The sequence below is a fragment of the Colletotrichum destructivum genome, chromosome 9 (assembly GCF_034447905.1).
Source record: "Colletotrichum destructivum chromosome 9, complete sequence".
NCBI classification, from domain to species: Eukaryota; Fungi; Ascomycota; class Sordariomycetes; order Glomerellales; family Glomerellaceae; genus Colletotrichum; species Colletotrichum destructivum.
In genome coordinates this window covers 3,314,210-3,335,444 of record NC_085904.1, presented here as the reverse complement: position 1 = coordinate 3,335,444, position 21,235 = coordinate 3,314,210, and the positions used below count along the sequence as shown (strand labels likewise).

Below are 21,235 nucleotides of genomic sequence, written 5' to 3'. Positions count from 1 at the left end.
TCTCCAGGCGTGACGTGCCAACCGAGCATGATGACTGCGAACTGCGAGGCGTTCTGCAGGCTGGTTCCACAACATGGCTGCGCTGCGTAGGGTAAGTATGCCGGAGGCGGCTCCGCAATTGTCACCGGCTGCTAGACAGCAACACTCTTGGTATCTACCCAAGTACCTAGGGTCAAGAAAAGAAAGTGAAGGGAAACAGTCATCATCCTCCTTGTTGGTTTGTGCTGTCCTTGTCTACTATCGGTGTGTAGATAAAACCCGAATTCCATCTGTTCAGAGAGCACACAATCACGCGACCGGTATCGTTCGGTATCCGCACAGGAAGACACTAGTAGACGAGATCATCATCTGTGTGTGCTCGGGACACTGCAGAAGCGAGGGTCTCACATAGGTTGCGATTCTGCATTGGATCACGCTGGTCACTTGCAGAAGCAGTAACAAGGCCTCAAGCAGGAGCAGGGGTCGAGGGGAGGCAAGCCTTACCAAAGTGAGGTTTTGGGTCCGGAAATTTCGCTTGGGTGGGCGTTTAGCGCGCTTTCTTTCGAGGGTTTAGGGAGAAGTGGCTCTGTGGCGGCAAAGCGTGCGCCAGGGGCGAATATGCCACCCGCTCCTCGTCATCTCACAAGGCGCCGCAGCACATGGCGCGAAGGAAAAGTTACGATGGGAGCGAAGAGAAAAATGTGTGTGTGTGTGTGTGTGTGTGTGTTTGTTCATTTGTTCGTTTTGTTGTGTGGCAAGGTTTGGAGAGAGTAAGACGTGAAACTTGCATGGCATTGCCTTTCCCGGAACATGAGTTGAATTACAGTCAGTTCTGTTAGTGACGGCGGCGAGCAGATAAAAGTCGATGGCAGAGGTGGGAGTGACTTGTCTGAGTACCGTTGCGATACTTGGTGCTGGCGCCGGCCAAGGCGGTTGTTTCCCCCGCCCTCCCACCTTTTGATGTATGGAGTACGGATACTCTGTACTATATTGTACCTGGTGGTGAGGTGTGATGATGGGGATGCCAGGTGGGCCGTGTATCATCTTTGAGGTTTCTCCTATGTCATGTTTGATGTATCCGTGGTCGGTCGTACAGAACTGGCTGTCTGGTGGTGGTGCATCGAATCAAAAGCCGACGCAAACTGGTAAAGTCGTAGAAAACTCGTCAAATCAGACATTCAGTGATGGTTTTGATGAAAATCGGCCCAATGCAGACAAAACATCAGCACACTATGGATAGTGCGTGTCGGAGGTGCGCGCTTCGTTCACAGGATACGTCAATGTTCCACTTCCCAGGATCCTGTCTTTCGCCCCACTCGCACCTTCATCGCTTGTGTCGAGGCGTCGAGTCCAGCCCAGTCCCCGGCGAGCTCTGTCCTTCCCTTTCTCGACGCATTTGGCACTGGGGTTGTGCTTCGATTGACACTACTGCAGTAACTGACTGACGAGGGGTGCAAGATACTACTGGCACAGTGCCTACCTAACTAAGGTACACCAAGAAAGACAAATGGCTCTGGCCGAGCGAGTAGCTTTGGTTGGTTACTCGTTGGACGGAGTCAGGAAGCGTATGGGGGAAGATAGAGAAAGGGGGTGAGACGACCATCGCTTGCCCTGGCTTCATATTCATACACTTATTCTGCTGTGGTTGTTAGCTTCTCCGATCAAAACATCTTACAGACAGGTACACACACACATATACGAACCGAACAAACAGGCGCGCGCACGCACACACGCACACACACACACCCCCCCAATTTGAAAAAAAATTCCCTTGTCAAGTCTGGTCGGATCGTCTTTGGGTTGAATCTTGCTCGTCCGCCAAAGTTGGGTTTCTCTTCTCGTGAAGGGAAAAGAATATAACCCGGAAGCAAGTTTCCTCGCCTCCGTTCTCCCCCCCCTCCCCCCACCCCCGCTACAGTCGCTAGACCCCCCCTCTTCCCTCACAAACATTTATTTTTTATCCCCTTCCCTCCCCTCCCGCCTTATCAACCGCAACTCTCTTCACACCGAGCTCAAGTTTCCCGATTTTCCAAAGGCAATTTTACTTCGAAAAGGTGAGTTTCGCCCTCAATTGTTCCTGCAATCGCAATTGCACAACCCCCCCCCCCCCCCCCCCTTTTGCTTTGTTTGTCCTCTGCCTCTCTCCCTCTGCCCCTTCCTGGCCAGCGCTCTCCCCCTCGTCTACTCCCTACCCTGCTTCGCCATGCGGCCCCCGTGACCTCCCCCTTCGCCCTCTCGTCGCATCAAGTGCATGCGATAGACACACCAAGTCTGCCGTCTAGTCCAGCCCAGCCCGGTCCGTCCATTCCAGCATCGCAACCGCTCCAGACGCAGACGCAGACCCAGCTCCAGCTCCAGCTCCAGCACGGCTACAGCCCGCATCGAAACGCAACGCAACGCGGCAATTCGGTCCAGCGCACCCCCAAATTTCCGACTGCTTCGCCCCCACCGAGTCTCCATTTCAGCCACTGGCATGTCGACCATTTGAGGCGGCTCTACTGTTGCGTCGCCGTCTATATTGAGCGATGCGGCCGGTCCCGGTGATCCGCCGACCCCGCCCGCTCGTCGCTTTGGTCGCAAGCTCACAACATCGCCGGTTTTACGCAACGCAGTCACCTACCGTATCCATGACCAGCACAACGCGGCCTCTCGACTCGACCCATCACCCTAAAAAGTCACCTACAGCCAATACACATGAACTGCACCGCGTCACAGCAGACCGAAGATCGAATCGACCTTCCGTCCAATTGCGCCGTCTCACTTGTTGCCCACCTCCGTTCCATCGATCCCGCGCACTGGATATTGAGCCGATGCGCCGCTCATCTTGAAAACCCTCAGTGCATTATTTGCGACAATCTCTCATCCGCATTACGGCTACGTAAACGGCGATATTCACCGCTGATACTTACACATCGGTTGGTTTTCTGCGCGGGCTCTGTACTTGAGATGAGCCGCAACAGATGTTGCGCGGCGTGTTGCATCGAGCGCCGGGTCAATTGCGCAAACACCATATGGCCCGCAAAGGCTGCCGCTTTCGACCCAGCCATGTGCTCTTACGAACGGAACAACAACAAGAATCCCAATGCGCCACTCGACTGCGTTGTTGCCGACTGGACATCGCTGCGATGCTACTGTGGACAGTGATCCAAGGTCCGAACCTGCGGGCTGGGTCGGGCTGTTTTATGACTTAATACTCTGCTTTGTCTCCGGGATTGGGTTTCCCGACTGCGTGCTGCGTGTGTGGCAAACATCAGATGCGCGACATTGAATGCTCTCGACAAACAAGCTAACATGAACGATCCCAGCCACAATACCATCAAAATGTCCTCCCTCTCTCGTCGCGCCTGCTACAAGTGTGGCAATGTTGGCCACTACGCCGAAGTCTGCTCTTCTGCTGAGCGCCTTTGCTACAACTGTAGGTTTCCGCGCTTCTCAATTTACTTCCAATCTTGATCGCTGACTGTAGTACGCAGGCAAGCAGCCCGGCCATGAGTCCAACGGCTGCCCTCTGCCCCGCACGACCGAAGCCAAGCAGTGCTATCATTGCCAGGGCCTTGGCCATGTGCAGGCCGACTGCCCTACCCTGCGCTTGAGTGGCGCTGGCACGAGCGGCCGTTGCTACAACTGTGGTCAGCCCGGCCACCTCGCTGTAAGAATTCTTCGACCCTACAGTACCCATAACTTGCGTTGTTGACTTTTGAGAAGCGTGCTTGCCCCAGCCCCGCCGGTGTTAATATGGGCCGTGGCGGTCCCGTTCCCCGCGGTGCATTCGGAGGTTACGGCCGCGGGGGCTTTGCCGGTGGCCCACGCCCCGCTACTTGCTACAAGTGCGGCGGCCCCAACCACTTTGCCAGAGACTGCCAGGCTCAGGCCATGAAGTGCTACGCTTGCGGCAAGCTCGGCCATATCTCGCGCGACTGCACTGCGCCCAACGGTGGCCCTCTCAACACTGCTGGCAAGACCTGCTACCAGTGCGGCGAGGCCGGCCACATCTCTCGTGACTGCCCCCAGAAGGCCACTAACGGCGAAATTCCTAATGAAGTTGACTTGACGGCTGCTCCCGGCATCCCTCAGCCCGCTGTTGCGCCCATCGCGCCCATCGCGCCCGTCGCTTAGGCGGCGATTGAGGCCATACCCACCCCCGAATGAGGCGACTTTCTGGCCCCGGCCAGCGGAACTGGTCCGCGGGTTGTGCAGCTAGTACTCACCTCTGCGGTGTTGCTCGTGCGACGCTTCCTTACGTTTTCAGTACGACCTTTCATGCCCCTCGAAATCATCTACTACTACTGCACCTTCCCCCTTTCCATTCTAGTTATTACTTCAATTTTTGCATAAAATGGGCTTGTCGCCAACCGACATCCTTTGCTTTATACGGCGTCTACATGGATTCCCCTTCGTCAACACGATTCATTTTCTGGAACAAAACGGGAAAGGCTTCCTTTCTTCATAGCACTCTTGGTTTCTTGCAACGACTCTCACGACGAACGGCCTCAACGTATTTGAATGCATCCTCGTTCCGATACCTGGAAACCACAACTTTTATGACTCTCATAGCCACCTAAGCCCAGTCGGATCGACTCGGCCGGCCACTTCCGGTCGAATTTTCCTCCAAGTAGTCCAGCAAGTGCGCTGCTTGAGACTACACGCAAAACAGCGACGGAAAAGGAGAACATATCATTGGACAGAGCGGTTTTGAGGCAGCTCGCGGCTGGGGATTCGAACTGCCGGTGTGCATGGTCTGCAGAAGTCCGGACGGACAGCTGACGCTGGGTCCTGGGTGAATGCCGACTGATCATAACGGATTAGGAAAGATTCTCGGGATGGAAGACGGGGCTTGGGGGGAGAGGTGAGAGATTCGAGTATCTTATGAAGAAGAAGAAGAAGAGTTTTGGGGCGGTGGAAGTGGTTGTTGAGTAGAAGACCCTTTCGAAGGGAGAATGGTGGACACCCCTGCAAAGCTGTTGTGGCGGGACGCACAAAAAAAGAAGCTGTTGTTGTTTGAGCTGTCCGAGTGTCTTTGGAGGAGGGGCGTTGCAGTTGTGACGGGTGATCTGAATCGGACAGCGCTGTGGCGGGTAGGACGCAGCGGGAGGGGGCGGCCGAGGATCCGTACCTAAGCCGAAGCCCACGCCGTCGCGTTGGGACTGAAGGATATGCCGACCTTTCTACGATTTACGACGGAGAACGACGATGCGAATGCTACGCAAGCTATTGTTACCCAAGGTAGACATGGCGGAACTTAAAGAACGACACCGGGAGGAGAACTCGGGGCTCGCTCGCAACGGAACCGGCCTGGCCAGTACTGGCATAGGGCTGATATGAAGCTGAAATAATGCTCAAAACCCCAAGTATAGCTCGGGATCAACCTGGCTGGCATCCATTGCCGATGACCAGGTTTGATCTCGCCCTTTCTAATGGCCGCTTGTCGGTCACCGAAATATTGAAGTACCGCCACAAGTCCCTCCGGCGCAACCGGACGTAAGTGGAGACCGGCGGCACGGCAGAAGCTCTGGCCATCCGACCCGACCACCCGTGGATTCCCTCTACTTTTGGTATGGGGAGATGGATCTTTCTGCCGTTTTTCGCCACGTCATGCCAAAGGGGCCCCACCACAAAACCATGCAACCTAGTCCTAATCAATGCTCTCATGACCCCAAGACGCAATGCTTGTGGGCAGGCTGCGATGGCGCTTCCATGCGACTTCTACTCCTTCCGCTGCACCCTGTCTCACCCGGTGCTCTGTGCCCGCCGCGGATGTTCCAGCCGTCCGGGGCGGGGTAAATGTCGGTAGCCTGCTTATCATTCTAACGCAACTCGACACATGAGGTGATTTTGCATGTAGCAGTCTGCATCGCCGACGCCATCCTATGGACGTTACTGTCGTGCTATAGCCCCGAGGTCTTGGGGAAGCTGTCAGCTTAGCCCACCCATCCCATGCTTCTCTGCCCTTCTGCCTGGTGGCTTGTGATGGCCTAGCTGCAAAACGGGTCACGAGTGTAGCACAACTCGGAGCCAGTCACAACATTGCCTGCTTCCCACGCAGCCAGCGCGCACGTCGAGCGACAGCGCTCGCCCGAGATTACCGTCATAAATCGGCACCTATTGGCTGCACACAGAGCCTCATCATACCAGGCTAGGCCTGCGAGGGACTTTAGGCCCTCTGCGCTCGTCTTTATCTGCCTACATGTGTATACGCGGGAGCCAGGTATATATGTGCGAGAAAGGCGCCGCCCTCCCCAGCCTGCAACCTGGGGCTCGGTCGGTAGAGAGCCTAATCTCACGCTGATGCATCCCTCCTTTCTTTCTCAGTCTGGTTATTCTTGTGCTAGCACCTTCATACGGCTCTTACTTAGTTCGCCAGACGTCGTATTGCACTTCCCAAAGTTCTGTGGCTTTGCATGGCGAGGTCGCCTGCCTCGTCAGCTCTGAAGATACAACAACGCAGTTAAGTCGAGGCTGCTAAAATAGGTAGCTCGTGTCAACTGTATGACTATTGGAAGGTGCGATACGCATAATCAGCTCCCCGGCCTGTAACTGTTTCCCTATGCAATCGCTCGAATGTTTCCCATCATGTCTTTTGGGAACAGCTCCGACTCGGACTCGGACTCCAGTTCCTCATCCGCGGGGCGCAACATCACCCACCCGCACCATCGAAAATATATAGCCAGCATGCCAGTAACCGTCAGTAAACCCCGAAAGACAAAGCAACAACCTCCTCAGGAAATCATCGACGAGTTCTGGGCGAAGTTCACTACCAAAACCCCAGGCAAAGGTCCGTCCTCTCCCTGATGCGAATGATGGTTATGGCGTGATCCGAATCCCAATACCAAGGCTAAACGGTGTCATCAGCTACCACTGTCGTTCCTCAGAATGCATACGCAGAGAGGGTTGCGAAGCGATCTGCCACTGCCATAGGCATCGGCACTCAAGTTTCGTACGACGAGGCCGCAACTGTCTGCAGAGCCAAAGTCGAGAAAATTGTACAAGAGTGTCGGAGGGTAAACCAGCGATACAGAGACCCTCATTACGATATCGAGTTCGACCTGAAGTTTGGACGGCGAGATTGCCTCGAATCGCTCTGTAATACCAGGGGTGAAGAGCCGCCACAGTCCACATTCCACCCCAAGGCCGTCAAGCGAGTTGTCGATATCTTCGACAGCCCGCAGTTCTACATTGACGGGCCTACGGCTAATGATGTACGCCAAGGCAGGGATGGAGACTGCTGGCTGATGGCTGCGCTGTGCAACCTCAGCAACAAACCCGGACTGATCGAGAGAGTTTGCGTTGCCCACGACCAAGATGTCGGCGTGTACGGGTTCGTCTTTCACCGCGACGGAGAATGGTACAGCGAGATCATTGACGATAAGGTATGCAGCCATGTGCCCACGCTATCCTTCAGAGCTAAACTGGCTCGGCCGGCGGCAGCGGAGACTTGGGCCGATATACGACACCGTTACTGACGTGCATCGTAGCTATACCTCACAAAACCTGACTACGATGAAGGCTATCTCGAACGCATTCTGTGGGAAGACCGGGAGCGTGTCAACTCCGAGGAAGCCTACAGGCGCATCTACCAGACAAACAGCGGTGCTCTCTATTTTGCCCAATGCGAGAATCCAAACGAAACGTGGTTGCCTCTCCTCGAGAAGGCTTATGCAAAGGCGCACGGCGACTATGCGTCTATCGAGGGTGGGTTCACCGGCGAGGCCATCGAGGACCTTACGGGAGGCGTCACATCCGAGATATACACGACCGACATCCTTGACAGGGAGTATTTTTGGAATGAGAAGCTCCTCAAAGTCAACCAAGACTGGCTTCTTGGCTGCTCCACAGGATTTGCATCGAGAGGCTGGGGCGAACGAAAGGGCATCATAGAAATGCATGCCTATAGTGTCATGAAAGCAGTCGAGATGGATGGCCACAGACTGGTCCTGCTGAAGAATCCTTGGGGCAAGGGAGAATGGAAAGGTGCCTGGAGTGAGTCTAGTCTTGCAACGATGCTGCGCATCACTGTCATTTCGTGCTAATACGGAGCAGGTGACGGCTCTAAGGAATGGACCTCGGAGTGGTTGCAAAAGCTCCAACATACGTTTGGCGACGACGGAGCTTTCTGGATCTCCTACGATGACCTTCTCAAGAAGTACAACATCTTTGATGCGACTCGGCTCTTTGGCCCTGACTGGGAGGTCACGGCCATATGGACAACTCTTTCCGTACCATGGACACTGGATTACCACGATACATACTTCGCCTTCACAATCTCGAAGCCAGGACCTGTGGTTCTTGTTCTGGCACAACTGGATGAGCGCTACTTTCGGGGGCTCCAAGGACAGTACAGATTCGATTTGCAACTGCGTCTACACAAAGCCGGCCAGGAGGACTATGTCGTACGGAGTCAAGCATCTTACCGCATGAACCGGTCTGTCAATGTTGAGCTTGATCTCGAAGCTGGTAGCTACGAGGTCCTCGTCAAGTTGGATGCGGTGCGAAATGACCAGTTCCTTCCCATCGAACAGGTCATCCGGAATAATGCCAAGGGCCGCCGCGAGAAGCTGATCCGAATGGGTTTGGCATACGACCTTGCTCACAGCAAAGGGAAGGTTTCTGAGTCACCAAAGGAGAAGGCAGTTAGAGAAGCCCACGAGAAGAAGCAGCGGGAAAAGAAACGGGCTGAAATCAAACGCAAGATCCTCGAGAAACGAGAGCAAGACCATTACCTCAAAACCAAAGCCGTCAAGAAGAGGCAGAAAGAGGATGCAAAACGCAAGGCACGGCAAAGGGCTAGAATGGAGAAGCTAAAGGCCTCCAAAGGACCTTGCCCTTTGCCACCGAAGCAACCAGACATCCATGCCACCACCTCGGGGGTCTCAGAGCTTTCAAAACCAACGTCCGGAAGGCGTACTCGGATTCGAGAAGTTGATTGTGCGGATCTTGAGTTTGCAACCAGCGTGTTGAGAGTAGAAGAAAAGGCTCAGAGTCACGGCAAGCCTGATGGTCATGCAGAGGTGACAGTTCCTAGAGAACCACATGTCTTACCTCGAGCCCAAGACGGAGCGAAACCGCCCAATAGCAAGCAAGCCGGGATACTCGCTCTTTACTCCGAAGAAATGTCCACAGAATTGCCAAATCCAACTCTCGATACCCGGCAGTCGAAAGTTGATGCGCGCCAGGTCGCCAGTGTCAAGAGCGAAGACCACGAAGCCACTCCGCAAGCGAGCGAAGCAGCCATAAGTGAGGCGACAGCCCCTTCAGAAGCCTCCGAGCATTTACTATGCGAGTCCGACGACGATGACTTTGCAAGTGTTTCCAGCTTGTCGGAGCTCTCGGAGCGTGAACTGGAACTCCATATCGATGCAGTGGAGGCACAAGAGCGCGTTCCTGTCGGTCGTATGCCGCCGCAGCCAGCCGCAGCAGCATCCGTAGATGACCAGGATGAGTTCGAAAGGGACCCTTGGAACGCCGTGGCTGTCGTAGGTCTTCGAATATACTACAAAACATCGGAGGACTACCAAGACGAAATCATCGTCAAGCTGCGAGTCGTGCGACCAAGCCCCTACGATGAAGCAGAGGAAGGGCCGCCCGAAGCCTCGGATCCGGGCGATAATAAGTCGAAAGGCTTGGATGTGGACGACAGCGCCAAAGATGCCACTCTGGAGGGTGAGATTCAACAGCGAAAGAAGAGCATCAGGCCTACCAGCGAGGATCTTGGCGATGCATCCTCGTCCAAGGCCTGCGACGATCTTGTCAGAAGAACGTGAGCTGCAGCAGGTGCCGATTGGTTCCTAGTGAGAGCAAACTTCAATGTTTGAGGTGGGCAGGGTTCAGGCAAAGCCTCCGCAGGGAATGGATTGGACAAGTTGCTTTTTGTTGGTATTTGGGGTATTCTCGTAAACTAGAACCTAACGCCTCTCCCCTGTTGGTATTCGTATCAATATACCGTTATGACCCTATAGGGTCGGGTATTTGTTTCTCACTTCTCTTTTGTCGTTGCGTTTGCCGCCGTTGAGACGTCGATCAGAAGTGGTTGAGGAGGTCGTCGAGCTTTCGTTTCTCTCCCGTAGCCACGGATCTCGTGGCGAGGGGATCGTCCTCCCCGAATGGGCTCACGGGCTCCGTGGACGCAGGCAGAAGGTTGACGCGGCCACCGACACGTGCCAAAAGAACTCGCATACTCTCCATCTCCTTCTCTACCTCGCCGTCGCGGGTGATAAGATTCTCCTGCACGCCGATGCCGTCATCATCGGAGCGGAAGGGGTCGAGTAAGGCCTTCATGCGCCGCAAACGCTCAAGGCGAGCGGTGGTCTGGTGCCTCTGCTCAGCGAGCGATTTTAGGCGATCCACTTGCTCTGTGTACCGCTTGGCCTCCATGGGATACATGGTCACGTCGCGGTCAACCGGCCAAGTCGGCGGAAGGGACTTGACGGCAGCCTCCTCGGCTTTTGTGCTACTGTTAGACATCCGTGCTGCCGAGGGTGGCCTTGATAAAAAGCGTGCTCGGAGTACCATGAGAATGACGTACTAAGGTCCAAAGAGAGAGACAGGCCCTCGGCCGGCTCGTGGTCCTGCGCCGCGGGCGGCTGAGACAGGTAGAGTGCGTCGATCTGCTCGGCGACGTGGCGACTCGCCTGATGCGAGTAGGCGCGTCGCGAGTGCTGCAGTACGGTGGTGTTGAGGCGGGCGACGACGTGCTCAACGACCGGGTCCGGGAGGGGGGACTCGGCGGCCTCGTTTGCGGCGAGCCAGGGGCGGGAAGGTCGGAGGGGCTGCGAGAAGAGACGGGTCTGCGCGGCGAGGAAGGCTTGTTTCTGGGCGATTACCGTAGGCGGAGGGGCCTGCGTTGATGCCATCTTGAGTCGCAGGGACGGTTACACGCAGCAGCTGGGCGTATCTTTGTACAGAGGGTGCTAGAATGAAACGACATCCAGGATGGCCTATCTGCCTATCCAAAGTACCTAGGTAGCTAGGTAGGAATCGAACATAGGCCGGATGGACCGAGGGGTGACGCTGAACGGGGACGGAATTACGGCGGGGCGCGCGGGCACGGGGGGGGGAGGGAGCAGCCACGATAGCTAGGAGCTTCAAGTGGGACTGAACACGTTGGGAAGGTGGGTCCTGGGCTGCTGTTCGTGTCCTATGGCATCTAAGTACCTATCTACCTAACCTGTAACCCTCCTTCACATCACATCCAGATCCTGACCAAGCGCCGGTCACTGGCCACAGTTCATTGTTTCTTTTCTCGCAAGAATTCTTTTTTGCACTCTCATGCTTCGAAGCTCCATCTCGCCGCGTCCATCGAGGGTCTAGCTCAACCTCGGTCCACCAAAGAGGATAAAAAGATGCGAGAATGGGTTCAAAAGAGCGCCGCCGCCCCTTGCTCACCGTCTAGAAGCATGGAATCGAGCGAAAAGCTCGTTCCGCTCGGGACTTCCGCCCGACGCCATCGCAAGCCATACTCAAAGATGTGCCATACATGTGACCGATCCAATTCGCTGGAGCTTCAAATCCTCTTGGTGTGTGCTGCCGCTGTCCGCCCGCCTACCCGCCGCCTTGGCTCCATGTCCGCACTTTTCCAACCTCTGACAGGCGAAGCACAATGGTGGCACAACACAGCGCAGCGCGACTGAGATGTACACGCAAGCAACGGCACGAAGCGTGCGCGGCGCATTGCAGTATTCACAGTCCAGCTTTCTGACGACTACACACTCTGATCTACCCTACTTCTACTGTCAGTCACGACCCGCAGCGGCAGCACCAGCTTGCACTTTTTCCCGGTGCCCGGCATCCGCGTATGCGGCCATGTGATGGATGTGACGGACCTCGTTGAGGCACAGGCACACCGCTGGGGGGATCGCACGTATCGAGCCGTTCTCCATCCCTGAGTTCGTCCTTACCCGGCCCCGCCAGCCATATCGACACTAATGCGGCCCGCATGCACTCGATTCCTTCCGTACGGCCGCATGGACCAGGGCGGTCTTTCGGCTCACTCACCATCTGCACGTCAGGCTTTTCCACCTCGTCCTGAGAGGCTAAGGTGAAGGGGGCGGAAGAAGAGGGCTTCTCGGGGGCTGTCACGCATGGTAGAGTCCCCTGAACCATTTCTTCCCCTTGCGCCCTCACTGGTCCCCTTTACTGCTGGGCCCTAGCTGGCGGCTCTACCGGTGAGCGGTCCTGCGACGTCTTCCCGGGCGCCACTCTCCCATGGCTAGTCTCCATGCCCAGAGCCTCTCTTTACCCTGGTCACCTGTTGGAGGAACACCGCCCCCCTCGTCAGTCTGGAAGCAGGTCCCGGTTCCCGAGGGTATGTTCTCACCTACTCGGCCGACGCGAAGGCGTTGTGCAACGTTTTATGGAGGAAGTTGCCGCCAAGCTCGGCCTATCTGGCGTGCCATGGTGCCATGCAGCTCGTGAGACATGGCCTTGGTGCGCTGTCAGAACGGCTAGTCCTGCGTGCCCAGCTTCTGTGATGCATCTTTTTGTAGAAGATCCAGACGTCCGTTTCCAGCCCTGCCCTGATCTAGCCTGCTTGGTGCTTGGACGAGAGAAGCCATCGACCATTGCCCCTCCTCGTCCTGCTTCTCTTTGCCGCCAGGCTAAGGCTTACATACAAACTTGAAACCAGCGTTCGGGATCCTGGAAAGCCGCCAATGTTTTGCCTGGGCTTTTCAGCTTATATGAAAGCCCCCCCTCTTCTCGCTTCTCTGCTGCAATGTCCTTCCTTGTGACTTATGAAAACTCATTTCCCTGTTCTTCAACAGACAAGAAGCAAGCGAGAAAAGTGGCGGCAGCATTGTCTCACCTTCTCCCAGCTCACCTCACCTCGTCCCAAATTCCCTCCGAGGGCCGCCGTTATGTCTCGTACTCCTCCTCACTCAACACCTCCCGCCAACGGCTTCATCGCTCTTGCGCGCAAGCTCTACAACCCCATCGGATTCAAAAAGGGGTACAACTTTGTCCTGTTCGTCATTACGGCGGGAGGCATGATGGGCTTCGCCCTCGCCCGGATGATGTATTTCAACATTGACGGCGTCTTCTGCAACCCGGACCATAAGCAGCGGACGCTTCCGGGAGAATGCTACTTCTACCAGTCTGGGACGGGGCGGGCCGGCATCATCATGCATCTCACCGGGATGCTTCCGGGTGGTTTCCTCGCCTGCCTGCAGTTCGTGCCCGTCATCCGCCACAAGGCCATACTGTTCCATCGCCTCAACGGATATCTCGTACTCCTCCTCAGCATTGTGGGAATCATCGGTGTCTTTATGATCGCCCGCCGAACTTTTGGAGGCGGCGTGAGCATGCAGACGGTGATGGGCACCGGGAGCATCATGTTCCTCTGCGCGCTGGGGCTTTCCGTCTACAACATCAAGAAGCTTCAGATCGAGCAGCACCGTGCCTGGATGCTGAGAGCTTGGGTATACGTGAGGCAGACCATTGCACATCATTTCTCTTGAACAGAATGAAAGGCTAAATAAATCGTTCTTCATAGGCCGGTTTCATCATCACCATGCGCATCATCAGTTTCCTGGCCGTCATGATCACAGCCGACTCGGGCTACTACCAGGTAAAGCAGTGCGCCGTGCTGGACTTCATCTTCAAACACAACCAGACGCGGGTCCTCGATCTCTACTCAGACTGCGGGGGCTACTACTCGGGCGAGAATCCCGGTCTTAACGTCATCGTACACAGCAACTACCACGCCCACCAGCCCGCTGAGATCGCCGCCGGTTTCACCTCGGTCTTCGACGCGGGGTCTTGGCTGGCTCTGGCAATCCATGCCATTCTTGTTGAACTCTATGTATGTCCTTTCGTTGGATTCCAAGCCCGTGTTTCATTTTAAAATTGTGCGATTGACGAGGGCGGACCAAGTACTGACGAGCTTGTCAGCTCCATTTGACCCCTGCGGAGGCCGAGCGTCTCCGCCGCATATCGTATCAACGCCAGCTAGAGGCCGGAATGGAGAACGCCGGCAACGCGGGCCTGACCGTCCAGAGACTGGGAGACGCGGAACCTTGGCTGCCGCCGGTGGAGCTGCAGCGGGCGGAACATAGCAGAACACCGAGCCTCGACGAAAATATGAGAGAGAAGAGGGTGAGCGCGGCATGAGAAGTAGCGAGCCTCGCAAGCTGTACCGTTCTAACATGAAAAATTGAGGCCAACGGGCGAGCGTATCGGCGTTGAAAGACGACGAATGAATGTATGACAGGTATGGATTGGCACACGGCAGAGGCGTTGAGGTGATTTTCTGGGCATTTGTTACGCTTCACCCTCCACTCACGTGGCCGAATCATTCATCCGAACATTTATGGAGGATGGATTTCATTCATTCATAGTTATCCTAGACTAACATACATGTATCTCATTAAACAAACAAGCACCTGGTTTGGGAAAGAAAATATTCTTTTGTCGTGACACGTTAGCCCTGCCACTACTTTTTCCTTTTTTTCTTTTTAGAGACCGGACCACCAAAAGGTCTCGCCAACCTTGAAGCTGCCCTTGACGGCCTTGTCCGTCAAGACACTACTGTCGCTGACGATTACCTCGTACTCGCCCTCCTCGGCGCACCACTGGTGGCGCTCTTCGTCGAAGTAGCTGGCGGCGTACTTGGTCTCGATGTCAACCGTGACCTTCTTGCTCTCCCCAGCCGCGAGCGAAACCTTGGCGAAGCCCTTGAGCTCCTTGAGCGGGCGGTTGATCTTGGCCTTCTGCTTAGGCGCGACGTACACCTGCACGACCTCGGCGCCCTGCAATTTGCCCGTGTTCTTGACCGTGATGTCGACGGCGATCTTGCCGTCCTTCTCCGCGACCTTGAGGTCGCTGAAGCCAAAGCTCGTGTACGACAGGCCGTGGCCGAATGGGAAGAGCACGGGACGGTCAATGTACTCGTAGTAGCGGTACCCGATGTAGACATCCTCGCCGTACAGCGTGCGGCTGGCCTCGGCGCGGTAGTTGAGGTAGGCCGGGTTGTCCTGGACGCGCTCGGGGAAGCTGAGGGAGAGCTTGGCCGAGGGGTTGACATCGCCGAAGAGCACGTCGGCGATGGCGTTGCCCGTCTCGTTGCCGCCGTACCAGGCCTGGACGAGGGCCTTGACGTCCTTGACCCAGGGCATGCGCACCGGCGTTCCCGACTGGTTGACGACCACGGTGTTGGGGTTCGCTTGGGCGACAGCCGAGATAAGCTTGTTCAGGTAGCCCGGCAGGTCCATGTCGGCGCGGTCATTACCCTCCGTCTCCCAGTCGGCGTTGAGACCGGAGCAGATAATGACTTGGTCAGCGTCCCTGGCGAGGGCGGCGGCCTTTGCGATCTCCGCCTGGTCGTCGATAACCTTGCAGCCGCCGATGCGCAGGGCACCGCCGCCAAAGACGACGTTGTCGCCCTGCAGCTTGGACGACGGGGCCGAGGCGAACTCGACCTTGAAGGTGTACGTCTCGCCCTTCTTGAGCTCGACGCGGCCCTTCTCCTCGAGAGTGGCGGCGCCGAAGAAGGCGTCGCCCTGGCGCTGCTTAGTGCTGTTGTCGATGACCAGCTTGTCGTTCACGAAAAGGTTGGCCGTGCCGCAGACAATGAGGCCGAGCTCGTAGGTGCAGTCCTCCTCGGCGACGAACGAACCCTCGAAGTCGGCGTACCAGAGCTTAGACTTGAACTTCGGGTTGTAGTAGTCGACGAGGAGCAACTCCGTCTTGGTCAGGACAAGCTCGTCGAGGCACTCGCGGCTTTGGTCCGTCGGGGGTTCGTTGTAGGCACGCATCGTCATACCGGGCTTGCCGTCGGCCGACTTGCAGACGTTACCGAGGAGGGGGAGGAGCTTGTGGGAGTAGGCACCCTCGGTGTACTCGGGAGGCGACTCGAGCTTCTTGCTAATGCCGTCAAAGGGGGTGACGGCGTAGTAGGCGGCCAGGGAGGCGGAACCACCTCCGTGGTAGGTGGCAATCTTAGCGTTGGGGCCGATGACAACTGTCTGTGGGCGTGAAAGTCAGTAGATGCCATACATGTCCCGTGAATGCTTGCTTACCTTCTTGTCCTTCTTCAGGGGAAGCACGTTGTCCTCGTTCTTGAGAAGGACGATGCTCTCCCCGCCAATGCGTCTCAACAACTCGGCGGTCTCGGGGGTGTCGCCCGTCTTCTCAGGGGCACCCTCGGGAATGCCGGTGGCCACGGCCTTCTTGATGAACTTAAGCATAGCGCGGGCTCTCTCGTCAAGAACGTGCTGACGGACCTTATCCGTCGACACGTTAAACTTGAGAGGCTCTCCGCGGAAGCGAGGGGGCCCAGGCATCTCCAGGTCGAGGCCGGCGTTGGCCGCCTCCGTCGTACTGTAAGTTCCATACCAATCACTCATGATCATTCCGTCCCAGCCCCACTCCTTGCGAACAAGCTTGTCCAGCAGGTCGGCGTTCTCACTGCAGTAGGTGCCGTTCACGCCGTTGTACGCCGTCATAAGAGCCCCTGGGGTGGAGTCGCGGAAGGTCAGCTGGAAGGGGAGGGCGTAGATCTCGCGCAGGGCGCGTTCCGTCACAATGCTATGGACGGCATTTCGCTTGTGCTCCTGGTCATTGCACACGAAGTGCTTGGGGGTCGCCTGGATACCGGTGCTCTCGATGCCTCTCACGATGGCAGCGGAGCCGAGACCAGCCAGAACCGGGTCCTCGCCAATGGACTCGAAACCTCGGCCGCCGAGCGGGGATCGTTGCATGTTGATGGTGGGGCCCAGAATGCAGTGGGCTCCCTTGAGCTTGGCCTCCTCACCCATCTTCTTACCAGCCTCTTCGAGGAGCTCAGTGTTGAAGGTGGCGCCTAGGGCCGTCCCGCAAGGGAAGCAGGCGGCCTTAATGCCATTGAAGAACTTGGTGCCGCGAACGCCGTTAGGACCGTCGGAGAGTCGGATTGAGGGGATGTTGTGATTGGGGAGGGCCTTGGTGTGCCAGAAGTCGATGCCTGGAGAGATTCAGTGGTCAGCTTGCCATGAACCCTCCTGTGAGATACGCATCGGGTTGTTTCAACGAGGGGGTGTTGAAGCAGAGTGGGACGCAGACGTACCTGCAAGAAGGTCAACCTTCTCCGAGACGGTGAGCTTCTTGAGCACCTCTTCCACATCAAAGTCGGCCATTGTGAGTTCTAGGATGCAGCAGGCAATGGAAATGGAGTGGGTATCAATAGAGCAGCTTCGACAAGGAACAGTGCCGGCTTTGAAACGTGAACAGACAACGAAGAGGAACAGTCAATAAGGGAGAGTGTATGATGAGCAAGTGAGAAGCAAGAAGAGCGACAACGAGCCTTCACCGACGGGCCATGCTGTTAAATAGATTGGTGACGAACATGGGAAGCGGGACAACTCCGGACACGGTGGGCATCACTTCATCCTAGGTTGGAGCTTGCCAGCATTCCGACCCCAGTCTTCGGGTCCTGCGCGACAGGTCCTGCTTAGATCCAGCAACCGGCGCGGCTACCGGGGAACGACAGGCAAGCAGCGCATGTTTGTATGCAGCCATCATTAACAACGTCAGTATTTCCCCAACCGCGCCATGGTGGCCCCTCCGAGCCATTCAGCCGGCGAGCATAAAGGTGGAGAGCTCTGCTCTAACACCCCGGAGCTAGGGGACCGGATTGGGTTCTCGACGAGCCAAGACCTCGAGAAATGAGAGACGCGATCAGGTGCGTCCACTGAGATATCCAATCCTATTCGACAGCGTCCTTTACCCCACGTTGGGAGAGGATTCGTGCCCCTCGGCGGCCGGTTAAAGCTCGGATGGCGTCCCCGCCATAGTGTTTTGGCGTCCTGGCCCTGGTTTTAGACCCCATCCGGCGGCTGCGGATTGGCCGGCTCATGAAGGAGTTGATGTTGAACATCGTCCCGAAATCCCGCCGGGCGACGCGATGGTGGGGCATTGTGACGCATGGCCACAACTGCGCCGGCTGAATTTCGGACGATCACGAGTAGCTTCGGATGGCTCCTCGGTTTAACCATAGATTAGCCTTACCATTTCCAGATATCAGGCGAGGTTTAGCCGATATAGCGGCAAGCGGGACGGTGTCAGGTGTGTCGACTGTATCGGTATGGTGACGACATCCCCAGACCAACCAACCAATCGACCAACCAGCAGCCCTCCATCGAAATCATTCAAGATTGTTTCGGGTCGGGAGAGGCACGGGGACGATGTTTGTGATGCCGATACTCCCCGGGCAACGCACAGCGCATGAACAGGCGACGATACTGTCTCGGCGGTGTGTTTCAAGTCCTATCACAGTTCCGCAGCCGGACAACGTCGTGTCCCTATGAGACGGAAGGAAGCTGACTGTCATCGCGGCAAGAAAACAGTGGGAACATAAACTCCGTGGCATCCACTGAGGCGGAGGCTTACTGTCATTCTTCCCTTGGACGCTCACTCTCAACCCACCTGCCACTCGGTCTCCGCCGGCTCTGCGTGGCCGCTTCACGGAGGTCTGCCGAGTCTCAACCCCCCATGCAAATTGGCCGAGTCTCTCTCCGCCCCATCAGCTCCGGCTTCATGACTCCATCCGACTGGCGGTGGACGGGCGGTCTCTTCCCCGGATGCATCTGCTTCATCGGCAATTCCGCCCACTTCCCATTGCACGAACACCAAGTGTCCATATTTCCGATCTCAACGAGTGGCTGCAAATCGGGCATGCTGAAGAAATTTCGGCCGAGACCGCCTCGGAAGGACGTCAGCCTCACTTCAGCACCGCTTTGAGAGGAGCTTCTTGTACCGAGTTAGCAAACACGACAAGACACACATCTATTCATACATTCTGCCAGACCTGTGATGCAACGGGACGGGAATGGTCCATCCGTTCGCCGGATTCCGATGCCTGTGACAGCTTACTAGATGCTCATCCGCTGACCCTGTTGCCCTTCTACCCGTATCTAACTCGCTCACCGAAGCTTGCTTGGGAGGCGGGGAGATGGGCTCCCCATCGCTGTTTGGATGGCCCACCTGCTCAGAGAAGTAGCTGATACATGTAGCCGTCAACCGAGAGTTCCCCGGTTCGTCCCTGATTACAGTGTAAATGATCCGAAGCATGGCCCACCAATCGGACTGACATGCGTCTGTGAGGCGGCTGGCGCAGGTTCTATCTCTTCGGATGTGGTCGGGAACTATGGTTCGCCGAGCAGTGGCAAGATTTGGCGGTACCGATGGCCTGGTGATCAGCTGTGATCCTCAACAGGGTTCTTCAGTTGACGACGAATGCTATCAGAAAAGGAGACGGATCCTCAGTGGGGGTCCTCGACTCTTGTTCCGACTTCCAACGATCGGCCTGAGCCGCATCATGGCATCTCTCACCTAGACCTTCATAAATAGGATTTCCGTATAATACTCCAAAGAAGAAACATCCGGATAGCGTTCACTCATCGCCCAGCACCATTGCCTACATTCAACTCGAAGTTCCAGCATGCATCTTCCCATGTCCACAACTGGCAAAGAAACACTCAATAGTTCTACCACTGTCAGCCCAATGGCCAGTTAATTTAATATCGGCACTCAAGAAAGACCCCAGCCACATCACCGTCATTCGCTGACTCGAGGGGCATATCGAAAACCTCGTCATATCTCATGTCACTGGCGATGAAAGGAGAACACCAGTGTACGAGGCGGCCGTCACACTGTCGTTTCCAGTTCATGGCCAGATGCTGAGACACCCAGAGTGCAGCACTTCTTTGACTGATTTGCATGACAAATGCCGCCTTTTCATATAAGGGAATCGCCAATGTAATCGACAGCCAACAAGCAAGCCGATTAATTGCGCGCTTCCTGGTCACGCCGAGACAGCCTTGCTCGTATTCAATGTCCTTGCGAAGACGAGCAGCCAAAGGTCCGAAAAAGAGGGCGGCTGTAGCACAGTAGAGAGCATATTGGTATCATCTTCTCAACTCAGTTCGAGACGGGCCATTGACTTGGTGACCCCCTGAGTGTCAACAGCCACGAAGGGAACGATACCTAGCGCTGAATCCCTGCTGATCGTCTTGGCCATAAGGACTATGACTGTGCAGCCCTCTGGGCAAGCAAAGTACGGCAAACAAACACCTCGCAGAACATCGTCCATGGTTATCAGAGGGGGTGATTTGCACGAGCGTGGTGAAGCGTGCCATAGCCTGTGTTCCATATCTCCTCGCCTCGAGGCTGGTATCTTAAGATACACATGACGCTAGACGACGACTGCGTGAAATTCCATAAGGGGGCCTTAGCCTAATCAATCGACTCGGCTCTTTGGCTACGGCCTAGATATCAAACAGGCTTGAACTCTTTTCATCTCCCGAGTCTAGCTGGATGTCATCATCCACCCCCCAAGGCTTAAGCGAGGAATCGGAGGGCGAAGTTCAAGTTCAATCTAACGCGGCATAGCGGCACGTTGGGAATGAAGAAATTCCATCAGGTAGCCCGAACAAGGACTGCGTACCAGGATTTCCAACTCCGCGTAGATTCCGCCAGGCTGAACCAGAACGGGCAAACCCCTCCCTCCTTCTTTCCCTCAGCGACACGGATTTTCCGTTCGACAGGAGCAAATGGGGCATAGGCCGTTCGGTCAGGACTGGTTTCTCCCATTCCATTAAAATGGTCAAGGAAATTCAGGCCAAGCCGTCCCAAAAGTTGGCAGCAAGCGCGTCAGGGGTTGCGGTGTGAAGTGGAGTGAGGAGGCGGAAGAGGGGGCTCTGGACGAGGAATGGCCGGGGAGATGACCGAGGAGACGAGACATTTCGCAAGGAAAGAATACCGAGCGGGGTAGGCCGTACGTTGTGTCCGATCCCGAGAGGAGCGGCAGGAGCGGCGGTGTCTGTCCGGCATAGTTGTGCAGGCAAGCCAAAGACCGGCCAGACCGATTGACAGCTAGCCCAATCTAAGACGCGCAGTAGGACGGTAACGTGCACAGATACATACAGACGTTCCTTTGTTCCTTCTCGCATTCTAGGAGGGGGTGTGAAACAAGGCCGGCTCAGAGCAGAAAGTAGATTATTCTACTCGTCAGGTTCGCAGTGCTTGCCTGTCTGAGGAAAACGTAGGCGCATTACTAGCCCTCCCTTGTGCAATGCGCGTCAGAGGGGGACGTGGGAGGCAGAGCGTGCGCTTGCAGAACGAAAGAACCCTCCGGTTGCCCACGTCCGCAGTCAGGGAGCCCACTGACAATCAACAGCAGTAAGTGCGTTTTCTCGACGATGGTTGACACACAGAAAATGCTTCCCGGCCCAAAAGGACAGACCGGAGGCTGGGGTGACGGCGCAAAGTCTAAATCCTTCTTCGAAGCTTC

At 56.0% G+C, this 21,235-nt stretch overlaps 6 protein-coding genes across 6 annotated transcripts; 4 read left to right on the top strand and 2 right to left on the bottom strand.

Moving 5' to 3' along the window:
• The first annotated feature begins 1,908 nt into the window (after positions 1-1,908).
• On the top strand, positions 1,909-5,632 carry CDEST_14105 (Putative Zinc finger, CCHC-type). Its single transcript, XM_062930261.1, has 4 exons — positions 1,909-2,033; positions 3,285-3,394; positions 3,453-3,628; positions 3,685-5,632. Exons 2-4 carry the CDS (start codon positions 3,301-3,303, stop codon positions 4,093-4,095), a joined length of 681 nt encoding a protein of 226 aa, XP_062786312.1. The 5' UTR covers positions 1,909-2,033; positions 3,285-3,300; the 3' UTR covers positions 4,096-5,632.
• Positions 5,633-6,537: 905 nt separating this feature from the next.
• CDEST_14103 (Putative peptidase C2, calpain, catalytic domain, papain-like cysteine peptidase superfamily) lies at positions 6,538-10,983 on the top strand (the record flags this gene model as incomplete). The annotated part of the gene is made up of 4 exons (XM_062930259.1): positions 6,538-6,751; positions 6,829-7,346; positions 7,452-7,956; positions 8,017-10,983. The coding sequence occupies 4 exons, from the start codon at positions 6,538-6,540 to the stop codon at positions 9,735-9,737; spliced, it is 2,958 nt and encodes a 985-aa protein (XP_062786310.1). The 3' UTR covers positions 9,738-10,983.
• CDEST_14104 (Putative kinetochore Sim4 complex subunit Fta4) lies at positions 9,993-10,924 on the bottom strand. Its single transcript, XM_062930260.1, has 2 exons — positions 10,499-10,924; positions 9,993-10,415 (listed from the first exon to the last, which is right to left on the bottom strand). The coding sequence occupies exons 1-2, from the start codon at positions 10,824-10,826 to the stop codon at positions 9,994-9,996; spliced, it is 750 nt and encodes a 249-aa protein (XP_062786311.1). The 5' UTR covers positions 10,827-10,924; the 3' UTR covers position 9,993.
• Positions 10,984-11,584: 601 nt separating the features above from the next.
• Positions 11,585-11,791, top strand: CDEST_14102 (uncharacterized protein). Its single transcript, XM_062930258.1, has one exon. The coding sequence runs from the start codon at positions 11,605-11,607 to the stop codon at positions 11,779-11,781; it is 177 nt and encodes a 58-aa protein (XP_062786309.1). The 5' UTR covers positions 11,585-11,604; the 3' UTR covers positions 11,782-11,791.
• Positions 11,792-12,702: 911 nt separating this feature from the next.
• Positions 12,703-14,352, top strand: CDEST_14101 (uncharacterized protein). The gene is made up of 3 exons (XM_062930257.1): positions 12,703-13,394; positions 13,463-13,771; positions 13,861-14,352. Exons 1-3 carry the CDS (start codon positions 12,705-12,707, stop codon positions 14,077-14,079), a joined length of 1,218 nt encoding a protein of 405 aa, XP_062786308.1. The 5' UTR covers positions 12,703-12,704; the 3' UTR covers positions 14,080-14,352.
• Position 14,353: 1 nt separating this feature from the next.
• CDEST_14100 (Putative glycoside hydrolase, family 3, glycoside hydrolase family 3 domain, immunoglobulin) lies at positions 14,354-17,247 on the bottom strand. Its single transcript, XM_062930256.1, has 3 exons — positions 17,012-17,247; positions 15,987-16,909; positions 14,354-15,932 (listed from the first exon to the last, which is right to left on the bottom strand). Exons 1-3 carry the CDS (start codon positions 17,079-17,081, stop codon positions 14,424-14,426), a joined length of 2,502 nt encoding a protein of 833 aa, XP_062786307.1. The 5' UTR covers positions 17,082-17,247; the 3' UTR covers positions 14,354-14,423.
• Between the last annotated feature and the right edge of the window lie 3,988 nt (positions 17,248-21,235).